This window comes from Tasmannia lanceolata, unplaced genomic scaffold (assembly GCF_043159265.1).
Source record: "Tasmannia lanceolata isolate RefF3 unplaced genomic scaffold, GAP_Taslan_0.1 ptg000007l, whole genome shotgun sequence".
In the NCBI taxonomy this organism is placed as follows: domain Eukaryota; kingdom Viridiplantae; phylum Streptophyta; class Magnoliopsida; order Canellales; family Winteraceae; genus Tasmannia; species Tasmannia lanceolata.
Window position 1 is genome coordinate 16,943,512 of NW_027518684.1, and position 25,074 is coordinate 16,968,585.

Sequence of the window (25,074 nt, forward strand, 5' to 3'; positions counted from 1 at the left end):
TAAAGAAAACTTTACAAAGTTGGGGATTGCTAAATTGCTAGAAACTTTTCAGCAGATTTTGTCTTATTCATTTGATTTGTCTGAGGTGGCTTCTCTCAGATGCAAAAGCCCACACGCAAAATGCCTTCTGCGATGGCAAACCCCCCACTTTTAAATAACCTCGGGTGCCACACTGCCACCCTAGCTTCCTTAAACTTTACCTTAAAAAGTTGAGGAATGCTAAACTGAAGGGCACCCTTGCAAAATTCAGCTACAAGGGCACCCCCATTGCATCCCCGTAATGAATTGGGCTTGTATCACTGTATACTCCATCCTATTAGAAATCACGTATCAGTAACATCATAGTTATAAAAGACACTACATAAATAAAATAGGGGAATGACATTCCCCCCCATAGTTAACCTTATTTGTTAAGTTTTATAGGCAAAGAGAACATTAAAGGGGTTCAATTTATCCTCAAGCAATGAACCATTCTCACAGAAACTGTGTGGGTGGGTGGGTCTGTGTGGGAGTGGGAGGGGGGAAGGAATATCATTTCCCATAAAATAGTCTATAGATTATAATTTCACGGGATTTGCTAGTGTCGATCGCAGAATGCATTTTGTGGATGGCCTGTTGCATGTCAGAGGAGCCACATGGGCTCACTTTTCAGCAAATTTTGTCTTCATTCATGAGGTGGTTGTTCTGACATGCAACAGGCCATCCGCGAAAATGCCTTATGCGGTGGACGCTATCAAATCCCCTACTTAAGTATTTTAGTCTAATGACTGGGATACATTACTCTTACTAAAAGTAGAATAACTCGTGAACAATTTTTACTTGTGAACAATTTTATGCCTACAAGAAACTAAAACATCATATCTCATATCATAGGTTCCACATCCTAAGTATGAAAGACATTGATTATAAAAGTCAGGATGGCTTTAGGGTTTTACTGGCATTTGGGTGCCACATCAGAGCGAAACTCCTTCTTTGGTTGCCAATATAGCATTGAAATCCCTAGACACTCCAAACGATATCTTTTAGTTAATCATTGTATGGTGATGTGTCACCCTTGTCCTCGCCCTATCATATCCAAGCCCGTGACCACAAAGGAGAGAATTTTGCTTGAATTTCTTAGGAATAATGCCTTTCCTTTCCCTCTATCTCTATATTGGTAATAACACCCCCACCTCTACTCTACAGAGTTCACAACCAAACATTATTTACCACTATTCTCCGAGGTAAGTTCCAAGCAAATGCAATGCTTGTTTACTCCCCGTTGAGTAATTATTATATTACTCTCCGTCTATACCACTCAACCAAAGAGACCCTATGGAACCCCAATGCAACACATAATGTGACACTCAGTCTCACAATCAACATACCAATAACAATTGTGATAGCAAAATTATTAAAACTTAAATATCAAGCTCAATTATAAAACGTATATAAGAATGAACATAACTTCTGTATTTGAATCAGCATAGAAGGGTATATATATTAGGGATTTGCTAAAGTCAATCACAGAAGGCATTTCCCGGATTGTCTGTTGCATCTGACAGCAGCCACGTAGGCTCACTTTTCAGCAGATTTTGTCATCATTCATGAGGTGGCTGCGTCAGATGCAACAGACCATCTGCGAAATTCCTTCTACCATGGACGCTAGCAATTCCCTATATATCATTAGAGGAAAATGCACAAGAGGATATATATAGGAAAGGGTATATAGTATTGGACGTAATTTAGGAAAGGGTATGAGGCAAGTAATCGGCATATACAAGCAGCATTGGGCGTAGTTGAGACTTAGTGAACGTGGTCGATTTTATATTGTTGTTAATTAACAAATAGATGTGAAATGGTTAATTTTTCATTGATGTAAAGAGTGTATATATAAAGAGTTTTTATATGATGACCGACCGGGCAAACCACCTAGCCCTTGATTTTTTGACGGTCGGGCATCATATAAATTCTCATATATAAAATATTACATGATTTGGCAATCCCATTGATAATGGGATCAAATGAATAAAAAATAGGGATAATTACATTTACACCCCCTCTAGTTTTGACACATCCACTTCCACCCTGTAGTTTAAAACGTGACAAATACACCCTGTAGTTTCAATTTGTTTAAGGTTTGCCCCCTCAGCTGAAGATTCGTCCATAGATTGAAGGGTTAGGATGATCCGATGGAGCTGATTTTTTGGGCACACCCTGTCTATGTCAGGACCCATCAAATGAACGCTTTGGATCATCCAAATAATGTGGGCCCATACCCGAATCCAAACACTACCAAAAAATCATCCAAATAATGTGGTCACATACCCGAATCCAAACTACAGGGGTGTATTTGTCATGTTTTAAACTATAGGGGTGGAAGTGGATGTGTCAGAAACTAGAGGGGGTGTAAATGTAATTATCCCTTTTTATTACACTAAACAAATTGTGTATGCATAGAAAGAAATAAAGTAGGCCACAGTATAGAATCAATCACATTCAGTAAGTGCCAATTACATCAAATGCTTGCCTCTCATACACTTTCCTCTAAGCTCACCACTTGTATATGCCAATTACGTCCAATGCTAGCCTCTTATACACTTTCCTAAATTAAGTCCAATACTTGCCTCTAATGTATATTATACTAAGAGGAAAATGATTGTGAGCTTGAAGCTCATATAGCTTATATGAGCTTGAGGGCCCAAACACATGGGTCCCATATTTTTTGTGGTGATCCGAACCATTCATTTACAAGGCCCCATCATAGATAGGGTGTGTACTAAAAATCAGCTCCATTGGATCATCTACTAAACCACTCGATAAGTTATGTTCAAAAACATCTTCTCCATATATAGTCCCACCTTAATTACATGGCCTTAGCTCCAAGCCTCATTCTGGGTTTTGCAAAGTGAAGCTAAAGCCTTATTCTTTGTAGCCCTTGATGGTCACCTTGTGATGGTCAACAAGATCAATGGCTTCGATTATACAGTCCCCATGTAGGACACAGAGTTGATCCAAACATGACAGCTAAAATGACAAAAATAAGCTTATTTAAGGGTTGAATTTTCAAACAATTGATAGTCACCAAATCCAATGTTGTACTGACTGCTGCTCTTAAAAATAAAAAGGTCAGTGATAATAAATTTGTCCCTTTCCTAGGGCCACCATCTAGTGTATTTATGAGTTTGACCAAGGTTTAAAATTTCGGTTTCGGTAACCGTTTCAGACCCCACCAAAATCCAAAATTTAGGTCCTGGTTTAAAATTCCGGTTTCGGTAACCGTTTCGGACCCCACCAAAAACCGAAATTTTGGACCGGAATTCCAAAATTTTGTAACACTTTATTTTTTAAATAAATAATGTCATTAAACCTAAAATTCGGTCCGAAAAATGGCGAAAAATTGAATTTCGGAATTTTCAGTTTCGGTCCCCACCGGTATCCGAAATTTCGGTCGAAATTTTAAACCATGGTTATGACTACTTTTTTTATACTACGAGGGGGTGGTTTGGGGAAGAAAAGGAGGCGAATATATATTAAAAACAGAAAAGGATAAAGAAGACAGCAACGAACAAGTGAACAACTCCCACTCTTTATCAAAAGCAAGTAAAAAGAAAACGAAGTCGTCCATTCCTTCAAATCCACGTCTTCTTACAAAAAAAAGCCCACCTTATCCATCTCCCTGTCATTCTTTCCCAATCATATAAAAATCAAAATCCAAGAACCTATCAAGAAAAATCAATCAATCAATCAACCAAACCCAATACCAAAAAAACCCATTTCTTCAAATCTCATATGATGGGTTGCACTGCTTCCAAAGAAGATGGAATCAACAACTCTTTCCCTTCAAATCCTCCTCCCCCTCTTCAACTCAGAAAATCTCTCTCTTTAGTCCACCACCCTCCTCTCTGCAAAGGTGACACTCACCATCTAGTCTCTCTCACCTCCACCACTTATGGCTCTCTGCATCTAATCCAAAACCCACATCCCAAATCCCCCCAACAAGATCCCCCAACCATTCAAACCCCCAGAACCAAAACCCATGAGCTTTATTCCTCAATCATTCAAAACCCAAAAACCAAAACCCAAGAAACCCTCCAAGAAGATTCCTCAATTATCCAAAACCCAAAAACCAGAACCCAAGAATATTCCTCAATCATCCAAAACCCACAACCCAAAACCCAAGAAGATTTCTCAATCACCCATAACCCACAACCCAAAACCCTAGAAAAACTCAAAGATCTTTCAATCATTAACACTTGGGAACTCATGGCTGGCCTAGAAGATAATTCCCCCAAGCACATCTCAAAAGTCCATAATCCAAATCTGCACCTCCATGATTCTCCTAAGAAAGAGAATCATAAAAAAGACAATCATCCATCACTGACTCCACCAACAACTTTTCTAGATAATTCTACCCCATCCTTCACTGAATCTCCTCCCAAACCACTTTGGAAGCATTTATCCGAAGTATCGCTCCTCAGACGCTCTGCGTCATCCAACCACCACCAATTGAACAGCCCCATGAATTCCCCCAAGCTGTTAAGAACCAAAACCCTAGCTTCTAGGATTTCATCATTGGATAATAAGATTAAGCTTCCGGGGTGCGAGGATCGAGTCGTTCTATACTTCACCTCCTTGCGAGGAATTCGTCGGACATACGAGGATTGCTGCGTTGTCAAGAACATTTTCGCTGGCTTTAGGGTTATGGTGGATGAGCGCGATATTTCTATGGATGCTATGTTCAGGAGAGAATTGCAGAGTGTTCTTGGACAGAAAACGCCTAGTTTGCCACAGATTTTTATTCGGGGAAAATGGGTCGGAGGGGTGGAGGAGATCAAACTGCTTCACGAGATGGGCGAACTGGCAAAGCTTCTACATGGTTTTCCTGTTAAAGAGCCAGGGGTTGTGTGTGAGAGCTGTGGGGACGCAAGGTTTGTTCCTTGCGCAATCTGTAATGGGAGTAGGAAGGTTTTTGAGGAGGAAGAAAGGCAATTGAGGAGGTGCCTAGAATGCAATGAAAATGGGTTATTACGCTGCCCTTATTGCTGCTCTTGAATGAACAAAGAAAGCAACCAAGAGAATAGTATTCACATTTTTTATTGTTTCTGGTGAGAAGTAGTTGAAGACTTCCATGGCTTTGTTTTCAGTTTCTGTTTTGCAAATTCTTGTTCAATTCTAGTGTCCTGTACATTTCCTTGGGCAATTGTTGTTCATCATCTCTGGAAAGAAATAAAGTTGAACATTTTTTCTTGGTTACTTTGTTTCACATAGTTAGAAAAATGACAAGGTGAGAAATTAGGTGGATTTGAGAATTAAGATTGTTCTTCCCCCATCTTAAAACTGTAAATTGATCACGAATTGCAAGTGAATTTCTGCTCGTCAGAGAAAAATTAGAAGTGAATTCTAGTTACAGCCTTGATCTTGGTGGAAATTATACATTGTTTTTCTTATCAAGTGGGCTGTAAAGAGAATGGCGGATGGGAATGAAATTAGCAAGTGGGTTGCTAGTTATCAAGAAAATTATCACTTCTTCAATGGTCTGTGAAAAGATGTTACTCATTACTCATCAAAGAAAAATTGCAAGTGGGTTTTTTGCTTTTCTTTAGGTGAGTGTAAGATTTCCTTTCTACTATTAATTAGAGCCTACACAGAACCCTGAAATACAAGCAATTTGAAGTGTAAGATTTTCTTTCTGTCATTAATAAGAGCTACGCACGATACCTCAAAATACAAGCAAATAAAGGCAAAATGCAAGCAAATGAACTTGAACATGGAGCTAATTCACATTGGAACAGTCAAAACTAAGCAAAGTGTAAAATTGGCATCACAAGAAAGCTGAGTATAGATGCTTTCTCTTCTTTCTTGACTCTAATTGTTATTGACTGAGAGGAACACATTCGAGTTCAATCTCTAACTCGCCTCGTTCGACATTCTGCAGCCGCAGAGTGATATCTTGTTTGACCTTTCCTTCTGCGAGGCTTATTATACTGTCTTTAACTAAGGTGTTGTCCTCGGTCGCCAGCCATTTGCCGAGTTGCACAGACCCACAAACGGTGGAATTCTCGTATGCTTTGGCAGCAGAGACCAGGGGTTGGATGTCGATATCAGCCTCTCCCATACGATCGTCTGTTGAGAATGTGTCCTTGTCATATACTTGCTGTGAAAAGAAACACCAAAGAAAATCTGTAGTTATTAATTTATGCTTTTGCATGGAACCAAAATGTAGGCCAAAAATTTGTAGTATGGTGGTATAACATATGAAGGATATCCTATTTCACAACACAATAGCCCCCTCGCAAGTGAATCAGGGATGTCTATCAGTATCTAAACAGAAAAAGCAAAGAGCAAATCAATTCTATAATAGTTTCTGATGAAATGGGGCTGCTATCTAGTGCACCGTCCCCTTCTTTTGATTGATGCACTCCTCATTTATTCTTGTTTTTCTATCTGAATCTGGATGGGAGAGTCGCTAAATGGAAATTAAAATAGATGGGGAAAAAATAAGTGATGAGAATGAAAAGATTTAATCCCTTCAAATGCCTCCACGTCTCTTTTTCATTCTACAAACTGATTGATTTCTGGCTGAGATTGCCTTGGCAAGATTAATGTGACAAGATTTTGCTCGCGAAGGAAGTTACTGGTTTCCATCTTCCTGTCTAATATATGGAGATCTCTCGGCACCGCCATGAGAATGACAAATGCTATGTTCAATCAATTTCTTTTTTTTGAATGGCAACATGAGTTTCATTAAAAATTTTCAGGGACCATGACCATCAAGATACAAAACAAATACAAAGACAAATTACTTAAGGAGAAAGAAGGTCAAAGAGCTCTAGTTGGGGCCTATTGACTCCGGATCGGGCAATCCGGCCAGCCTTGCTATTAGCCAGCCGCCACACATACTGAAGTTGCATCGGGTGACCCTCAACACGATCCTTAATTTCTTCCGTCTCATCCGCAAATCTCTAAGGGAAGAGACAGCTTTGTTTCCTCCATCTTGGCACATTTAAAAAATCACCTTCTATAAGATGATCGATATTGCTAGGATTGACCAAGTGAAATACTCAGAGGATGGCTTGTAATTTTTTGTTAAATGATATAAAAAATTGTCTTGAACAATAAATGCCAGGAGGATGGCCTGGCCTTCAGCCTCATTTGAGTCTTTAATTCCAATTGGCCCTTCATATACACTCACTAGGAGAATCTGGGTTTCCGAGGCTTGATCCATCAAAGTTAAGCTTCACCATCCCGGCAACAGGAGACCAATGAGGGGCAAGATGGGAAGAATTCTTCTTGCTACTGTAAGTCCCGTGCCAGAAGAGTCTCAAATAAGATTCAAGGATTCCCCTAAAGCAAAAGAGAACTCTTCACCCAATGCATCGTCTTCGAGAGAGCCTGTTGAAAAATAGACGACTTTCAAGATTCACCTTTGAAGATGTATCTATTCTTTTCTTTCCAGATTGCCTAGATGATGGTCAAAAGGGCCAACCTCCATGACATCCTTCCCTTCAAAAGCCAAGGGGCGAAGCTCCAACCTTCAAATAAGTCAACAAAAAGGAAAGGGAAAACCCAAGAAATGCCAAGCCGATTAAGAATCCGACTTCAAGAATTAGACTTCAAATCTCCCTGGTTACACTGCAATGAATGAAGATACACTGCAATGAATGAAGATGCGGTTACACTACAATGAATGAAGATGTGGCCCACATATTCCCTCGCCTCTAAACACAGGGCACAGTGGTCTATGATGATGACGTATTGGTTCAGTAAGTAGTTTTTTTTTTTTTTTTTTTTAATGATAGTTCAGTAAGTAGTTGACCATCAAACGTAAAGGCAAACACTCTAGGTGGGGCAGGGAGACTCCAAATGCTGTTAAAAAGTGAGGAAGGGAGGATCTGCATGAGATAATGATAGAAAGAATGGACATAAAAGACCCCATTTGAAGCCCAAATTCACATCATCTTAACCTCTCTCCCCCCCCCCCCGCCCCCAGTTCGATGAAAATCGAGTCCACACAATCTAACTATTTACACATTAAACAAAGCAAAGAATCTTCAGATCATATGCATCAATACTTCCTCTTGTGTAAATTTACACAAATAGATACCCCAAACCAGGGATCAGCCTTGATCAATTTTCAGGCATGTCGACTCTCAGGAAAAATCCATTTAAAAAATTGCACCTCTTATTTGGGGCCAAAACTTTAGGATTTTCTCACGCATGGAAAGACGAGATCATGGTTAAAATTTTATTAAAAATGATGACTTTTTTTTTTTTTTTGTTGAAAGGGGAGTGGGGTGAAGTGGCATTTTTGTGTGTGTGTGTGTTGGGGGGGGGGGGGGGGGGGGTGTTGTTGAAAACCCTACAAATATGCTTCAAAGGAAAAAAAGGAAAAATTCCAAATCTTAGAACCAAATAATGATTTGATCTGACTACCAGGATGTATTATTCTTCTAATATGTTCCGCAATCAAACTTCATGTATCACCTTACATGATGATGCCAAACCATGGGGAAAAACAAGAACACTAGATCTTAGTGAGACGTGATTAGGACCTTACACAATGGAGGAAGATTGCGATCTTGCTCTAATACCAAGTGAAAAAAGTGGATTAGATCTCTGGAAAGAAGAGAAATGGAAGAGAGGTAGGATAGAGAGAAATCGTGGAGGGAGAGAGAGAAAGAGAGAAGCAATGTTCACTCCTCACTCTTCCCTTCTGATATTAAACGACCAGCATAATTACAAGACAGCCACTCATAAGTGAAAAGGGGGTAAATGAGATAAATACCCCTATATTTCATGTATATACCTTGTATCTCAAGAGATCTATAGTTGTAGTCAATTAGGATTAGACACATTTTTTGTTGCATTTTTCATTCTTTTGGATTGGTTATTAATTGAATGTTAGTTGCAAAAATTGTCTACAACACTTAATTGATTCTAGATTTAAAGTATCTTGTTGATATATGCAATCAAGATCTAGCCATTCCTCTTGGATTTTTAATTTTGTTTCAAGTTGCATCATAAATTGGTATTAGGGTGTCAATCATAAATTTGCTCTATTCTGTGCATGTTCTTTCCAACGTGTGTGTGTGTGTGTGTGTGTGTGTGAGAGAGAGAGAGAGAGAGAGAGAGAGAGAGAGAGAGAGAGAGAGAGAGAGAGAGAGAGAGAGAGAGAGAGAGAGAGATTTGCTAGGGACCATCTCAGAAGGCATTTTGCAGACCCGCTACATGATGAGAGAGCAGCCATCTCAGATAAATTAAAGGAATAAGACAAAATCTGTTGAAAAGTGAGCCTATGTGGTTGCTATCTCATGCAACAGCAGGTCTGCGAAATGCCTTCTGCAATGGTCCCCTTGCAAATCCTATACACACACACACACACACACACACACACACACACACACAGGGAATTGCTAGGGACCATCGCAGAAGGCATTTTGCAGCAGGGCTGTTGCATGAGAGCAGCCACCTCAGATGAATTAAATGAATAAGATGAAAAGTGAGCATGTGTAGCTGCTCTCTCATGCAACAATCCTGCCACAAAATGTCTTCTGTGATGGTCCCTATCAAATCCCTATATTGTGTGTATAACTGTATATTGTGTAATAGCTTACACATCGATTATATATATATATGCACACACACACACACACACACACACACACACACATACACACACACACACACATATATATATATATATATGTATGTATAAATATATATATATATATATATATATATATACACACACACATACATATATATATATATATATATAGGGCAGTGATAAATCGACTCCCATGTGTCTATCTCTCTCCTCTTTCTCTCTCTAACCCAGAGGAGAGAGAAAGACACATGGGGAGTCAATTTCTCAATTTGGGGAGTCGATTTATCACTCCCCATATATATATATATATATATATATGAGAATAGAGTTCCTAAGGTGTCACCTCATATAGCATATATGAGGTGGCGCTTAAAAACATAAGGGGCCCACTTTGTTTGGATGATCCAAAGCATTCATTTGATAGGCCCTCACATAGATAGGGAGTGCCCAAAAAATCAACTTCATAGATGGGCAGATTTATGGAGGTTTATACCCATCCATTTCAACCTCCACAAATGGAAGGGTTAGGATGATCCTATGAAGTTGATTTTTTGGGCACACCCTATCTATGTGAGGGCCTATCAAATGAATGCTTTGGATCATCCAAACAAAGTGGGCCCCTTATGTTTTTAAGCGCCACCTCATATAAGCTATATGAGGTGACACCTTAGGAACTCTATTCTCTATATATATATGTATGTATGTATGTATAAATAAATATATATATATATATATATATATATATATATATATATATATATATATATATATATATATGAGTTAAGTGAAGCTACACATACGTGTAGCGAATTTAGCTACACCGACGGCGGAAAATACAGTGGGCCCACATTGTTTGGGTGATCCAAACCATTCATTTGATAGGCCCTCATATTGATAGGGTGTGCCCAAAAAATCAGCTCAATTGGATGATCCCAACCCTTCAAACTGCGGAGGAAAAAATGGACAAATTTGTGAAGGTTTTTACAAGTCCATTTTTCCCTCCACAAATCGTAGGGTTGGGATGATCCTATGGAGCTGATTTTTTGGGCACACCCTATCTATGTGAGGGCCCATCAAATGAATGATTTGCATCACCCAAACAATGTGGGGCCCACTGTATTTTAAGCCGTCGGTGTAGCTAAGTTAGCTACACATATGTGTAGCTACACACTTTTCTCTCTCTCTCTCTCTCTCTCTCTATATATATATATATATATATATATATATATATATATATATATATGTGTGTATAAGCTATCACACACACATATGCTCCTGATACCGGAGCTACCATGTTTTCATAATGGGCCGAACTCACCTTGTTATCTCTTTTTTAATTGGTTGTTAAGAGGTTTTTGGGAATTGTAATAGATTTTGACAGCTGGCTAAATAATTAAAGACAAGGCGAGTATGGCCCATATCAAAACATGGTAGTGCCAATATCAATAGACTATACACAACCACATATACATATACACATATATACATGTCTTTAGAATACAAAATGATTTGATACAATAAACCAAAAATAACCCTATGCAAGATATTATATCCTAGCACATACTATGCAACTCAACAACCCAAATCAAACTATGATGGCATCTTAACGTTACGAGAGTTTCATGTTCTTATCATATGCACAAAATACATAGCAAAACTAGTTATTCCAAAAGAATGAAAACTCAATCGTACTAGCCTCAAAACTCTATACAAAGGAACTCTAAGTTTCATATCTTTCAGAAAGAACATCCTAGAGACAAAATCCAGAAATTAGCAAAATGAGAATACAGGCAATTAGGAAGAATTGCTTTGGATAGTTGAAAGGGGGAGATGAATCAATTAATGGTGTTGGCAATGAGTTACAGATTATAGTAAATGCTTTGCTTGACAAAGAAATACCAACTTACCAACTTGAGAGGCGGGATGGGATCTGGAATCGACAGCATTAGCCTTTCATTCCAGACTGGATTTAAATTACTCTTTATTACACGTGTTTTCATTGACTGCAACAGTTCACGACAAAGTAGAATATATTAACACAATTGGAATGAATGTAGGTCAGTGTAGAGTACGAAAAGAATTTATTTGAAAAGAGGCTTACTTGGTGTCCCAATGTGAGGATGACATAAGGGTCACTTGTCAACACATCCCGAACAGCAAGGTTTGTGCCTCGTACAACATTGACCTTTATCAATCCAACAAATTCGACCATACCCATCTACAAGCCGTTGTTTAATAATAAGGTCTGTTATAATACGAAATGGTCGAGTCATGAAATACCAGTTGGTCGAACCCATGTTACATGGATTCTTTTAAATGGGCAAAGAATCCGTGTCGGACACGTCTTGGATTCTCTAAGAGACTTCTAGAAAACTTTATCTGTTTTTTTCTCAATACTACGACCATAACTTTACAATTACTGCATGTTTCGAGTTTTACACATCCTAATAGTAAGTTTCTTAATGGAAACAAAATATTATATCTACTTAACCTATTAAAATGTTCAATATATTACTTATTAGAGGATTGATAAAATGAACGGCGCCCTTGTAAAAAAAACTACAAGGTTGCCCCCATTGGTCAATCCCAACATACTGCATTTATAACTGCCTAGGAAGCTATACAAATGGCGCAGAAAAAGGTACAATTAATGCACTTTGTCCAAAAAGGACCAATGAGGGCACCCTTGTAATTGCTTTTTTGCAAGGGCACCCTTCAGCTTATCATTCCTCTACTTATAATATTCAAATTATTATATAGAAAATAAAATTTGAAAATTGATTAAAATATTTTGGCGAATCCACAAATCCTCCTTTTTTAGGTTTGCCGAATCTGATACTCAATACAGGTGTTGGATTCCGACACTCGTATCCGTACTGATGCAACATAGGGTCGACCAAACACAGCATAACTACAGCTGAAATGTCACGTATACTCATACCCCAGTGTTCTTTTTTGCCACCTTTTGCTCAGATTCCTTTCTCCTCCAGCTGTTGCGAAACGCCTGACCTAGTCCATGAAGGCGGCCGCTAGTCTGTTGTTTATCGTAGTGTTTCTTGTCTTGCGGTGAAGGAGGGTCACTAGCACTGTTCTGCCAGGCCGAGCCAGAACTAGCAGATGGGGAGCATGAGATCTGTAGATTAGAGTTTAAAAATTGTTCCTGCTCATATTTTCTCCTGAATATTCAAGAAATGGTGGTTCACTTCAGAATATTATCAGTTTGTTTTTTTTTAAATGAAAAAAATTGATATAGAGAAATTGAATATTATGAATTTGTACCTGATGAAATCAACCCGTTCCTCTATAGGGGAATCTGGTTTCGGTTTTCTGAGATTTTCTGGAAGAAAAGCTTCATATCTCATATTAACGGCAGTGTTTCCACCCATGTCTTCCAAAGAATCAACTTGTTCCTCTGTCCATTCATCTAGTTTCACTGAAAGAACCTGGGGCATAAATAATAGTTAGATACACTCATTGTTTACACCATTTATTGTTTTGTAACCTATGAATTGAGCAAAGGGATTCCCGAATTGCTCCTAAGTACAGACCTACTTAGGATTTTTGTGAATTTTTACCATTAAGGTCATGATTGAGTCCTTTCCCTACATAGTGCTTTCTTAGGTAATGGAAGAAATGTTTACCATTACTTGAGGTGTTAAGTCTCTTATAAAAATAAAGGGCTTGGTTTCCCCCTGTTTACATCCTAGTGAGTCAGAATGTAGCATTCATGCCCTCATAGCTCATATCTCTATAAGAGCGTCTTCTATTTGTGTAACACAAAATATGAATATCACTTATTTGTTAATATAAAATATTTCGTTCATTTTTTTTATGCTTCTGCATCTTTCTCAGTTCTTTACCCTTGGCTTGTAATTTAACATTGTTTTGGTAAACTCCATGCACAACCCTATTATGGAAGTACTTGAGAAGAATAAAGAAATGGATGGGATGGGGCCCACCAATTGGATAGTCGTAAGGTAGCAAGGGGGATTATTATTGTCTGAGTTTTATTGTAGAGGGGTATTTGGTATTTTTGTCTTTTCCCTGCAACCTAAGTCACTTAAGTGTGCGACTTGTTTTTGTGGGTCCTCTCTGGGTTTTTCGAATTGCCTAAATAATGAAAGTTCATGGCTGGGTTTTCCATCCACATGAATGCCTTCTCTCTCACTCTCTCTCTCTCTCTCTCTCTCTCTCTCTCTCTCTCTCTCACACACACACACACACACACACACATTCTTCCTCAAGTTCTTCTTGTCTCTATTTCTTCTTTCTTCTCCTCTATTCTGTAACCTCAATTTATATCATGGTATCAGAGCAGGTTCCAATATTCTGTGAAGGCTCCTAGGATGAAGGACACAATCAGATGCAATCCAATCTCTGAGGTTGGTTATTTTTAGTATTTTTCTTTGAAAAATAATTTAAAGTAATTATTAGTTGTGATTTGGATCATAATGGAGAAAGCTGAGCTTGAATCTCTTAGATAAAAGGCAATGAATGATATTCATTCATTACTTTCTTTAATCTTTTGATGTCTTTTGAAGGAATTTTTATCCTATTGCATGCACGTAATATATCAATCAAGACCAGTAAGAAATCATTTTTCACATTTGACAACAGTTTTTTATACTAAAACACTAAAACACTTGACATAATAACCTACTAGAGGCAAATGCAATTGCTAACTTAATTTTCTTTTGAATAGGAGAAGTGACTTTAAAGTTAAAACAAATTGATAAGTTTTCCTAAATCGAATATTAGTGAAGTTGGTTCAGATTCAATACCTTTGATATATGCACTCCGAGGCTTCTATGAGCACCAGAACACTTGATACAGATAAAAACCCCATGACTTAATGACCTGATATTCATAATTGATTTGGTTAGAAAACATATTTGTCATTCATAATTATGAGCCACCAAATAATAAATAAATAAGTATTATGTTGCCCTGATGTAAAAATAAAACAATGCACAAGAAATTATAAAAGGAATCAATTATTCTCTTGTCACAAAGGATGCAAAATAACTCGATAGGTAACAATAATTAAAACAATTAGCTTTGTAAAAGAATTTGGGTGTCAAGCCAAAGCTGCAATCATATTTTATGCATTTAAATCATCCACATTCTAATTTCAGATATTCGTAAGTTTTGGCTCACCAATACAATCTACAATTACTTGAGCAGATTTTTCCCAGAGCGCTTGATAGTCCAAATTTTAAGAGTCAAGGTTTGAATTTCTAGGAATAAATACTTCAATAATTGTTCCAACTCAGGAAAATCCACTACACTTTCGAAGCTCCACAAACTTCAGCAGTCCAAACCACCATATCAGTACACTGGGAAAAACAATATAATATCTCTTAAACTAAATGCAAGAAGAGGAATTCTCTACATCATTTGTAAATAATATAATTACTCAAAACTCTAGGGTAAATTAGGTACATAATTAGTTATAGTGGAGAAATAATACATAATCCCAAGTGATCAATGTGTTACTTTCCAAAAACGTACTCTTGTTTCCCATTTCAAATTCATAACATTTATTAGAAAAAAAGCCCAAGATTGAGTTTGGGTGCTCTTCTCATGCAAAACGGGACCTAGGAATTGAATCAAGGAAAACTACTCTTGATTGGTGTAAAATATGGCTAGTAATATGGAGTGAACGCATATTTGTATTACTGGTCTCTTAGTTGTAAATTTTGTTTCGGTGCCATTTCGTTTTGGCCACCAGAACAAAAAATTTCAGTCGTTTCGGTCAAATTTTGTTCGAAACTTTTCGTTCTGGAAAAAATTAAAAAAAATATGGAAAAAATCCCAAAAAATCAGAAATTGCTAGAAAAATATAAGAAACAACTAAATGAACAAAATATGTAAAAGTTCCAACATTTACTCAAAGGAAAATCACTATCAGTCAGCTGAAATGCCTGTGTTGATTGTTGACCACTGTGTTTGAAAAAAATTTGGAGACCAAATTATGAGATTTTTTTACCGGACTTTTGGGATTTAATAATGTTTGGACATGATAGAATTTATGAATTTTTAAAATTGAAAAAATACCCCACCGCTTGGAAGTTAAGATTTTGATCCGACCCATTTTTTTCAAATTTTGTACTAGAACTGGAGAGTTGACTTTTTATCCTTTTAGATTTGGGTCTTGAAACTATTTTTAAGAGATCCAGATGGAGGATATTCTGTTATGTACATGTAAATCTTTAGTCAATGGTATGTAAGACATTTAACGAAATCCTGAATTCCGGGAATTTCAGACGGAATTATTGAAATCGGATGAAATCCGGAACAAAACGATATTTTGGTCATTTCGTTATGGTTTTCGAACGAAACCGGAATGTTTATGCCTTTTCAGCCGAAAAGAAACGAAATTTACAACTAGGTGATCTCAGTTGACATGTAGTGGATTCAAGTCTTACCGTAAGAATTGCATATTTGAGTTATTTCTCATGCAGCTGAGGGTATAACTGTCATTTTATTATTATTGAATTGACTTTATAGAAAAAAAAAGGGTCATGAGAACAACATTAATGTTTTTCCCAATTCCCCTATTCTCATTTCTTCTTCTTCTTGTCCTTTCTCTCTTTTGTTTCAAACCCTAAAATGTTTCAACTCGGAATTAGAGCTAGCAGCTGGGGCAATATTTAATTTTGTTTATTAATGATTATTCTCATGCTACCTGGATATAATTGATGAAAACATAGATAAGGTAACAAATATTGTGAAAATTATCAAAAAAGGGTTATGCACAATTTGGTGCTCAAATCAAATTCTTTAAAGGAATATCAATATCGTAGTTTAAATGAATATTTTCTTGAACAGGATGTTGAAGCCCAATCCTCGTGTTCTCGCACACCTCAACAAAATAGTGTTGAACAGAAGAATATGCATCTTCTTGAAGTTACAAAACTTCTTTTTATTGGGAATGTGTCTCCAAAGATTCATAGGGATGACACAGTATTAATTGTTGCATATATGATTAATCAGATGCCCATTCCTGTCCTGGAAGGACAATATCCTTTTCATTGTTTGTCTCCCAATATCCCTTTGTTTTTCCTTCCTTCAAAAGTGTTTGTGTCTCCTTTGTTCACAATATGGGTCCTACCAGAGACAAATTGAGTCCTGAATATTAAAGGTTTTTTTTTTTGGTATATTCGAACTCTCAAAAGGGATAAATGTTATTATCCTATAACTCATAAAAAGTATGTTTTTAAGGATTTCACATTTTTTTGCAGAACTCACTTTTCAAATTTTGGAAAAGCTATCCCTCCCTTACGTAGATAGTGATGTTCCTCTCCCTTTCCCTGTTAACAATCATATGGAAACTGTTGAACCTATTGAGAAGCCACTGCAGATTTACTCCAGAGGAGCTCCTTGGATCCAGAAGGAAACTCAAGTCATTGCCAATGACCATCCTCCATTGGATTCTCCAGGTAATCCTACTTTGTGAAAATAAAAGTGTTCTTCTAGTTGAATTGCCTGGGGGACAGAATGTGGTAGGATGGCGGTGGGTTTATACCATTAGGCAAAAACTTGAAGGGTCCATTGACAAATATAAAGCCTGTTTGGTTTGCTAAGTGCTTCACCCAGATCGATGGTGTAGATTATATGGAGGCTTTTGCTCCCATAGCATATCTGGATTCTGTTTGTGTGCTCCTCTCAGTCGTTGACACTTGTTCTTGGCCGTTGCATCAATTAAATTCGAAGAATGCCTTTCTTCACTGCGATCTTTCAAAAGAAATATATACAGATCTTCCTCCAAGATTTTATCCCTGGGCGATAGAGGAAAGGTGTGCCGTCTTAGAAAGTTGATTTATGGTTTAAAACAATCACCACGAGCGTGGTTCAACAGATGGTGCTCTTACCATTCAAAAAAAGAAGAAGGTGATGATCTTCTCAAGATTGACTTTTGAAAGAGTATGTATGATCATTCTATGTTTATGCAAAAGATAGAGGCTCACACGCAGGGCATAGTTGTAGGGGTTTATGCATTATTTTCGTAGGTTAATATTAGGTTTCTTGTCTTTTCCCTATAACTTAAGTGTGACTTGTGGGCCCTCTTTGGGTTTTATTTTTTATGCAAATAATTAAGAGTTCATGGGTTGGGTTTTCGAACCACATGAACATCTTTTTCCACTCATCCATTTCTCTCTTCTCTGCCTGTTGTCTTCCTCTACTTCTCTTTTCCATCTCTTCTTCTGATCTCCTATTTCTTCTTCGATCTTCTAAGCTTGCTTATACCCGTGCTGACATGGTTGATGCAACCAGTGGATCCATCTCTTCTTATATGAGTGACGTGCCCACTGACTGGGCTAAACAACCTGGTATGCGCTTAGCAAGAGCATTTTCCTTTTCTAAATATTGCTTTCCAAGCTATGTACTGTGATTCACATTAACTTGGTTTTGCGGATTTATTGAATAAATAGGGTTGAAAATTTCGGACAGTAAATCCATAACAACTGTTTCTTTGGGGATAACATAATTTTTTTTATTTGAAATTTTGTGGGGATAACATAATTAAATATATAAAAGAACCATTTAGGCCAAAACACATATGAACTTGTATGCAGTTAAACTTTTCTGTTCACTGTGAAAGCATTAGCGACTATTAAGACTGAAAGTACTAAAAAATGACTAGCAGCAAAGCGTTAATTATGACTGGAGTGGGAATTGCAATTCAAAGAAATCAACAAGCAAGTAAAAAATATAAAGCATAAAGGCTTGCTTAGCTATCGATACATACACCCATTTTGGATCTGGGGAGTCACAATCTGCACAAAATCTATTGCCTGATTGAGATAAAAGATCCTCCAGCCTTCTTAGTGGACCTGTTAAATAGGCAGATAGAATGAAGCTGTATAAATTGTTGTGCTATAAACATATAAAGATTTTTTTGCCTGAAAATAATGAGTTCAAATTGCATAGTAGAAATAGGATATATGGCTACAAGGATATTCAGTTATCATGGTAGAAAACGTGGTTAACATTCATGGAATTCATCCATTAAAGCTGTTACAAGAAATGATTGCATACTCTGGATAGAAGAATGTTAGTACATAAGGCAGTTAACCAACCTTTATGTTGGAGGACTATTTCCTAATTGATATCATCTAAAAATGAATATAACAAATAGCAACACGACAATTCCAGTAAAAGAGGACAGTGTGTACTCGAAATCAGATGATTAATTAAGAGAAAATTCAAGAAATATGATAATTGGCATACGCCTGATGTTAAGTGCAATACGTACATTATATTCTACACAGCATGTATTCTACACGGCATGCATTGGTACTGCCATGCTGATAACAATAAAGGAAGTAGAGGATAAAACTCATGGATCGTGATGACAACCGAGTAGTGATGAACAACTATACATTTAAAATGAAAAAAAAATGCAGAATATAGGCCAAAATTGTGTAATAAAGTTCCCAAAGAGACAAATTGTTCTAGTGCCAGCTTGGGAAAAGCAAACAATACCGTTTGAATCAAATAAATAAATAAACATCTTGAATCTCAAATTAGTTTAGTATGATGGTTGGAGAGCTACTCTAATTTCTCCCGTGTATAGCTCCCAGTACTATATTATTTTCAATGATGACTTCACTCGCTGTACTTGAATTTATTTCTTGAAACACAAATCAGATTTTTTAGATATTTTTTGCATCTTTCCTACTTTGAGCGTAATTGTGACACCAAGGCAAAACATTTCCAAGTGATGGAGGAGGAGAATTCACTTCTCAGATATTTTGTGATTAGCGTCAATTAGCAATTGTTATAACTACATATCATGGCTCAATATGGAGTAGCAAAACTTAAAACATAAACATAGACATAACATGGGATATGGGCTCTTTATGATGTTTCATACACCTATGTGCCTAAGCTGTTCATATAGATGCCCATGTGATTATCATACCCCAACAGTACTTAATTTTACATCTCACAAGCTTTACAAGTAAGTTTCAGATAATTCTGGGCTGTGCTCTTATGGATGCAATTGTCATGTCTACAGTCTTCAACCACATGAATGATACATTTTTTTCACAGGCCATCACTTTCATAATGGTGGAATATAGCAATGACCAAAAGGTATATGAGTGTAATTCCTTCCTTTGAAAAAGAAAATAATCCTCAAGGACATCATCATTGATAAATTTGTTTTTAATGAGCCTTCAGAAGTGTCTACAATTACAAGCGGAAGTTATCATCATGACAGTTAATCACGGGGCAATGGCCCAGCGCGTATGAGGTTTTGAAACTAACAGAAGGACCCTCTCTTTATTTTCATAAATAGGACTTGGGAAGTAATATGTGAGATGGTGATCTCTTGAATGTGTTCTCCTTTCTGCACAGGTTTGAACTTGCAAAGCCGCTCATCATTTGATGCATGGGTTTTTGAAATGTGTTCTCTCTCTTTGTGCAATGTGGAGGGTTCTTTTATGTTTTGACACTCCCCCCACTTAAGGTGTGCGATGGGTTTTGATGGAGCCCATCTTTATAAAAGGTTTTAGTGAGTTGGGTATTCAATAAAACATCCTAATCGAAATTAAGGCAATATTTTTGGATGATTCTTCTTCTTCGTGGAGGTTGCTCCATCCAGTGCGACGAAACTTTAGTGAGTAGCAGTGTGTTCCCCTCCGAATCTGGATTTGGTGTAGCGTGCATCAGATTCTCCTTCCCACTCAGCAGTGCGTCAGTGGTGAGTTTATATTCTTTTGGTCAACATCACAACATGGGTGAGATCCCAGCCACTTCATATTTCTATCTGATTGACATCCTTGTTGTGGTGAGATCCCAGCTATCCACTTTGTGTAGGAAGATTGCAGCAGTTCATATTGGGGCCGTTTGGATACGCGGATTTTAGAATCTTGGATTTCCTCAAAATCCTGGATGGCAGACAAGGGAAGAAGGAGACCATCCCGTCGTTTTCTGATTTCTCACCCCTTTTTCCTGATTTTAAGTAAGAAATCAAGGTTTTAGAAATCTTACCCGCCCCTTCCCCCCCCAAAAAAAAAAAAATCCTGAGATTTCTAAAAACTGGAAACATGGGACAATCTCCTACTCTCTTGCTCGACGAAAAGAAGGGCGAGAAATCAGAAAATGAAGGGCTGGTCTCCTTCTAAAATCCGTGTATCCAAGTGGCCCCATTATATCCAAACATTTTCTTGGCACTGTTCTTGATTCTCACTTAATCAAATGGGTTATCTTCTTTCACTCTGCAGTTTGTTTGAAACCAGTATATAGAAGCACATTTTTGGTCTTACATCTTCAAGTGGCATAACTTCCTCAATCAATATAACTAACTCATTGATACCAAACTGATGAAAAAACCACCTCACACATCTAGAACTTTGTGCAATAGAAAACCTCGGCATCTCTTGGAAAAAGCTAAAGAAAGGTAAGCATGAGCATCTATCTCGGTATGATCCACTTATATTTTAACAATACAGACTACAATTCATAAGCTGTGAACAGAAATGACAACTCTTCCCAGTTGCTTACAACAGTGTGGTTGTCAAAAGGTTCTCCAGTCAAGCTGGAAGTGTCCAAAAATTATCTTGTTCATTTGAGCTTTGAAATTCAGTTACTATTTTACCATCAGAATAATTTCCTTCTAATTTGTTTATTTATTAAAGAAATATGAACTAGTCAACATACATTTTTTTTTAATCTAGAACCAGTCCCTGAATCACAAGACCTCCGATCAAAATTTCAAAATTCATCAAACCCTAAATTCCCTTCTTCATTTTGTGGGTAACCCACAACCTCATAATCTAGGTACAATTAGTTATGAAGTATTAAAAAATGAGGTTATTTCTCCATTGATTGAATGCTGGGCAGGTCCAGATTTGGTGTTATTTGATTCCGGTGCCTGATTGATTCAAACAAGATTAACCAACATGGAGGAAACAACCCCAAAAATTATTAACAAAACCCCCATATTCAAGGCTACATTTAGGCCATGTTTGGTAACCATGAATTTTTTTCCCTGGAATATTAGCTTACCAAGTGTTGAGAGAAGGCTAGCTTGAGAGGGAGAGAATTGAGAGGGAATGAGTGAGGAGACATAATAATTGGCAGAAAAAACAGGGAAAAGAAAAAAGCTACTCAATATAGAGTTATTCTTTTCCCTGTTTTTTCAGCCACATTGCATCATCTCCTCTCAATTCTCTCCCTCTCCCACCACTTGATAAGCTAATATTCCAGAAGAGGGGGGGGGGGGGGGGAGGAATTCATTGCTGCCAAACATGGCCTAAATGTAACCTTTTTTCACCATTGTGTAAGGAAAAAGATATCGGTAACAGATGCAGAGAAATAAGAAAAAATTCTATTTAAATTCTAAGTACTTAAAACACAATCCAATTCAAAATCCATAGTGATATGTGCATATTATCATGGTGTTTATGAGTAGTTGTAATGTGGGTAATGGGTGTTAGTTCATAGTTGTCCATGATTTGTCTTGTAAGTGGGCAAAATGGATTGGTGATGTGTAACTACTCTTGTTCATGTATTTAAATAGTTATATTACAATGGAAAGGTAGAGAATTTAGCTACCCACAAAAAAAAAAAAAAAATTGTTTTAGGAGAGTCATGGGTCCTCTCGAATTGAACCTCTAGGAGTTCTGGTTGCCTCGAATCAACCTTTCCACTCTCTTTTTCTATCTTTTTTCTTTGTTTATTTATGTTACGATTAGGCTTGTATCACACAGGATATTACCCATGATTACAAATTTACAATTACAACCACGAATTATCACTCAATAACTAGAATGCAAATATGGTCAAGAATATGTAACCCTATAAAAAAATTTTAAAAAATATGTGCAAAATGAAAAATACCTGTAGAGGCATTGGAATCGTTATTTTCTTGTCGAGTATTCATCTAGAATCCCTAGAATTTCAGCCCCAAACCAAAAAAAAAACTCAAATAGACATTCATACACTATACTCTGATAATTAACATCCCATCTGCTTCTTCTCTGCATAGAAAATTGGATGAATTCATCAAATCAAAAGGACAGAAAATTTTTTTAAAAAAAGAAAGATACGGGCTAAAAAACTATCATCAGAAAGAAGAAAACAAAAGCAAAAAGCAAAAATGAGATTTACCGCGAAAAGTGTTTTGAATGCATGGGTTTCTTTGCGATTGAATTGAAAATCTGTAGGGAATGTATGTATTCCTTTTTATTTTGTTTGATTTTCGTTTCTTCTCTGTTGTGCTTTTGTTTTCTTCTTTTTATTCGATTTTTACTTGTATATTTATAAATTCTTTTTTTTGTGTTTTTTGTGAGTAGTAAAGGCAAATGGAAGGCGATGGTTGGCGGTAAAGTCAAAGCGGAGATGCGGAATAGAAATTGTCGGTCTTTTTGAGGGAAATTATATCTTCACCCCACCCCCCTGCAATACGCATTCGCCCCACTTGAAAAAGCGTTAAAATTGACCACTGTTCAAGTTATGAGAGGGCGAATGTGTACTGAAGGGGGTGTGTAAATATCATCTCCTAATTATATCTGTTGTTTTGATAATGACACTCTTAAAACCCTTTTCACGGGTTGTTGAATTCATGAATTGTTGATAGCATTAATTGAGAATTGTCACTACTAGTACTACCTAACTTAAACAAAAAGGGGTGTGATAGGGACCATCCTAGATTGGGGTGCAACTAGGGTCGGGCTCAACCCGATTTTGGCTCGGGTTGGGTTGGCATTTTCTCAGGTTAGGCTGGGTTGGGTTGTGTTAGGGTTGGGAAAAGCCAACCCTATTTAATTCTGGGTTGGGTTAGGGTTGAGGCGGCAACCCAATCTCCGTCCTCTAATTTTCTCATTATTTTATAGGATTATGCTTCTTTTTTTTCATTTTCTATTTGGCCCTAGATGAACCTGAACCCATCCAGAGTCAACCCGACCCAATTTGGGTTGAGGGGATGCTATCTTAGGTTGGGTTAGGGTTGGCCTCAACCTGACCCGAGTTGCACCCCTTATCCTAGAAGGTATTTCACGGACCGGCTGTTGCATGAGAGAGCAGTCACATGGGCTTGCTTTAAATGAATAAGACAAAAAGTATGCCCATGTGGCTGCTCACTCATGCAACAGGTGGTCACTAGCATATCCTGTGAAATGATGACCATTTATCTTGTAGAACATCACAAAGAAGACCCCGAGTCTTGGTCCATCTAGAAGTATAGGATACAGGACTAAAATAATCAATGATTTAGCTTTTGTTGGCCAAACCCTGAACCCGGCTTGTGAATCAAGGTGTTACATGCCTAAGTGGTCGTCAACATAAATAAACAACAAAGAAAAAGACATGATTAATGACTCTCATGAGACATAAGTTTCTTTTATTTTGGTTGTAAAATTCTCTCATTTCCATTAGAATAAGAACTCCACATCATATAGTTAGTGCATTTATTGTGGAACTGTTAACGGTTGAAGCAATGAGGTGGATTCAATAATGCTGCCCTTCTCCACCTTTTCTACAAGGGCTCCTGTTAGTTTCGCATTCTTAAAAAGATGGTGATATCAAGAGAAAAAGTCTGAGAACCAATACAAGACATGTCATAATTTGTCGTTACATTTACCTTTCCTTTTCCTCACTGTACTTTACTCTTCCCTACTTATTGTTTTACTCCCAAGAATTTGATCAATGAAGCAATGGATTCATCACTGCTAGTGACCATTTCTTTTTAATTTCACTCACATATCCATTGCAATGGTGCCTGCTTGTATTTTTCTAGCTAAGAATTTGACCAAATACTTGTTGATTTTTACTAAGTTGTTTGTATTATGCGTGCATCGACATTAAAGTGATGGACAAATTAGATGTTGTCCAGTAGGGTCTGATATATGGCTTGATTGAATCCAGAAATTAGAAATGTAAATAAATCAGTACTTAGCTTTTGTAGAAAACGTTTCTGTAAAACAGATCGAGAAGAAGGCTGAGTCGTGCCACTGGTCACTCTCCTTTAAAATCGTATCCGCCCCCTACCGGTGCAAACCGGGATCCGCGAACCGATGCTCCAAGATAAAACAGCCAAAGTTGGCTCCAGTCCACGTGCACTCGCTGACTGGTCCACCCAGAATCACCGTAGAACTGTGCTCAGATCAGAATGGAGGAAAGGAAGAAGACAAGTAAAAACTTTGATGTTTTCTGTAAAAAACTATATTCTCCAATGGTGCTGTTCTCTTCTTTTTATAGATGAGAATATGACTGTTGGAAGATAATTAATCACCATTAAAAGACAAAAATGTTTGTGACTGTTGAGATTTGAAACGGTTTTGCAATTAAGGGGTGTATCTTTATAAAAAACATGGGGTAAAAAGAAAAACCGTTTTTGGGCAATAAAAATAACCTTTTTTATTTAATACCCAAACCCAAACCCGGACCACGGCCCGGCCCGGCGAGGCGAGGCGCGCGCGCGCGTGTGTGATTTACATATGGGCTTGTGCTCTTCTAAAAGCCCAAGACCCAAC

General features: G+C 37.4%; 2 protein-coding genes across 2 annotated transcripts; one reads left to right on the top strand and one right to left on the bottom strand.

Annotated features, from left to right (window-relative positions):
* The first annotated feature begins 3,582 nt into the window (after positions 1 to 3,582).
* On the top strand, positions 3,583 to 5,235 carry LOC143881083 (uncharacterized protein At5g39865-like). The gene has a single exon (XM_077384081.1). It carries the CDS (start codon positions 3,772 to 3,774, stop codon positions 5,032 to 5,034), a length of 1,263 nt encoding a protein of 420 aa, XP_077240196.1. The 5' UTR covers positions 3,583 to 3,771; the 3' UTR covers positions 5,035 to 5,235.
* A 400-nt stretch (positions 5,236 to 5,635) lies between these two features.
* LOC143882129 (Calcium-dependent ARF-type GTPase activating protein family) lies at positions 5,636 to 22,865 on the bottom strand. The gene is made up of 9 exons (XM_077385562.1): positions 22,712 to 22,865; positions 22,442 to 22,581; positions 18,342 to 18,426; positions 14,371 to 14,446; positions 12,869 to 13,032; positions 12,531 to 12,765; positions 11,691 to 11,807; positions 11,497 to 11,592; positions 5,636 to 6,136 (listed from the first exon to the last, which is right to left on the bottom strand). The coding sequence occupies exons 2-9, from the start codon at positions 22,482 to 22,484 to the stop codon at positions 5,855 to 5,857; spliced, it is 1,098 nt and encodes a 365-aa protein (XP_077241677.1). The 5' UTR covers positions 22,485 to 22,581; positions 22,712 to 22,865; the 3' UTR covers positions 5,636 to 5,854.
* Positions 22,866 to 25,074: the final 2,209 nt, after the last annotated feature.

Coding starts and splice junctions, on each gene's coding strand:
- LOC143882129 (XM_077385562.1), bottom strand. CDS start 22,484: ATGAATACTCGACAAGAAAATAACGATTCCAATGCCTCTACAG. Junction 13,033..14,370: donor TCGGAGTGCATATATCAAAG/GTATTGAATCTG, acceptor TTTATGCCCCAG/GTTCTTTCAGTGAAACTAGA. Junction 11,593..11,690: donor TCCTCACATTGGGACACCAA/GTAAGCCTCTTT, acceptor GAACTGTTGCAG/TCAATGAAAACACGTGTAAT.
- LOC143881083 (XM_077384081.1), top strand. CDS start 3,772: ATGATGGGTTGCACTGCTTCCAAAGAAGATGGAATCAACAACTCTTTC.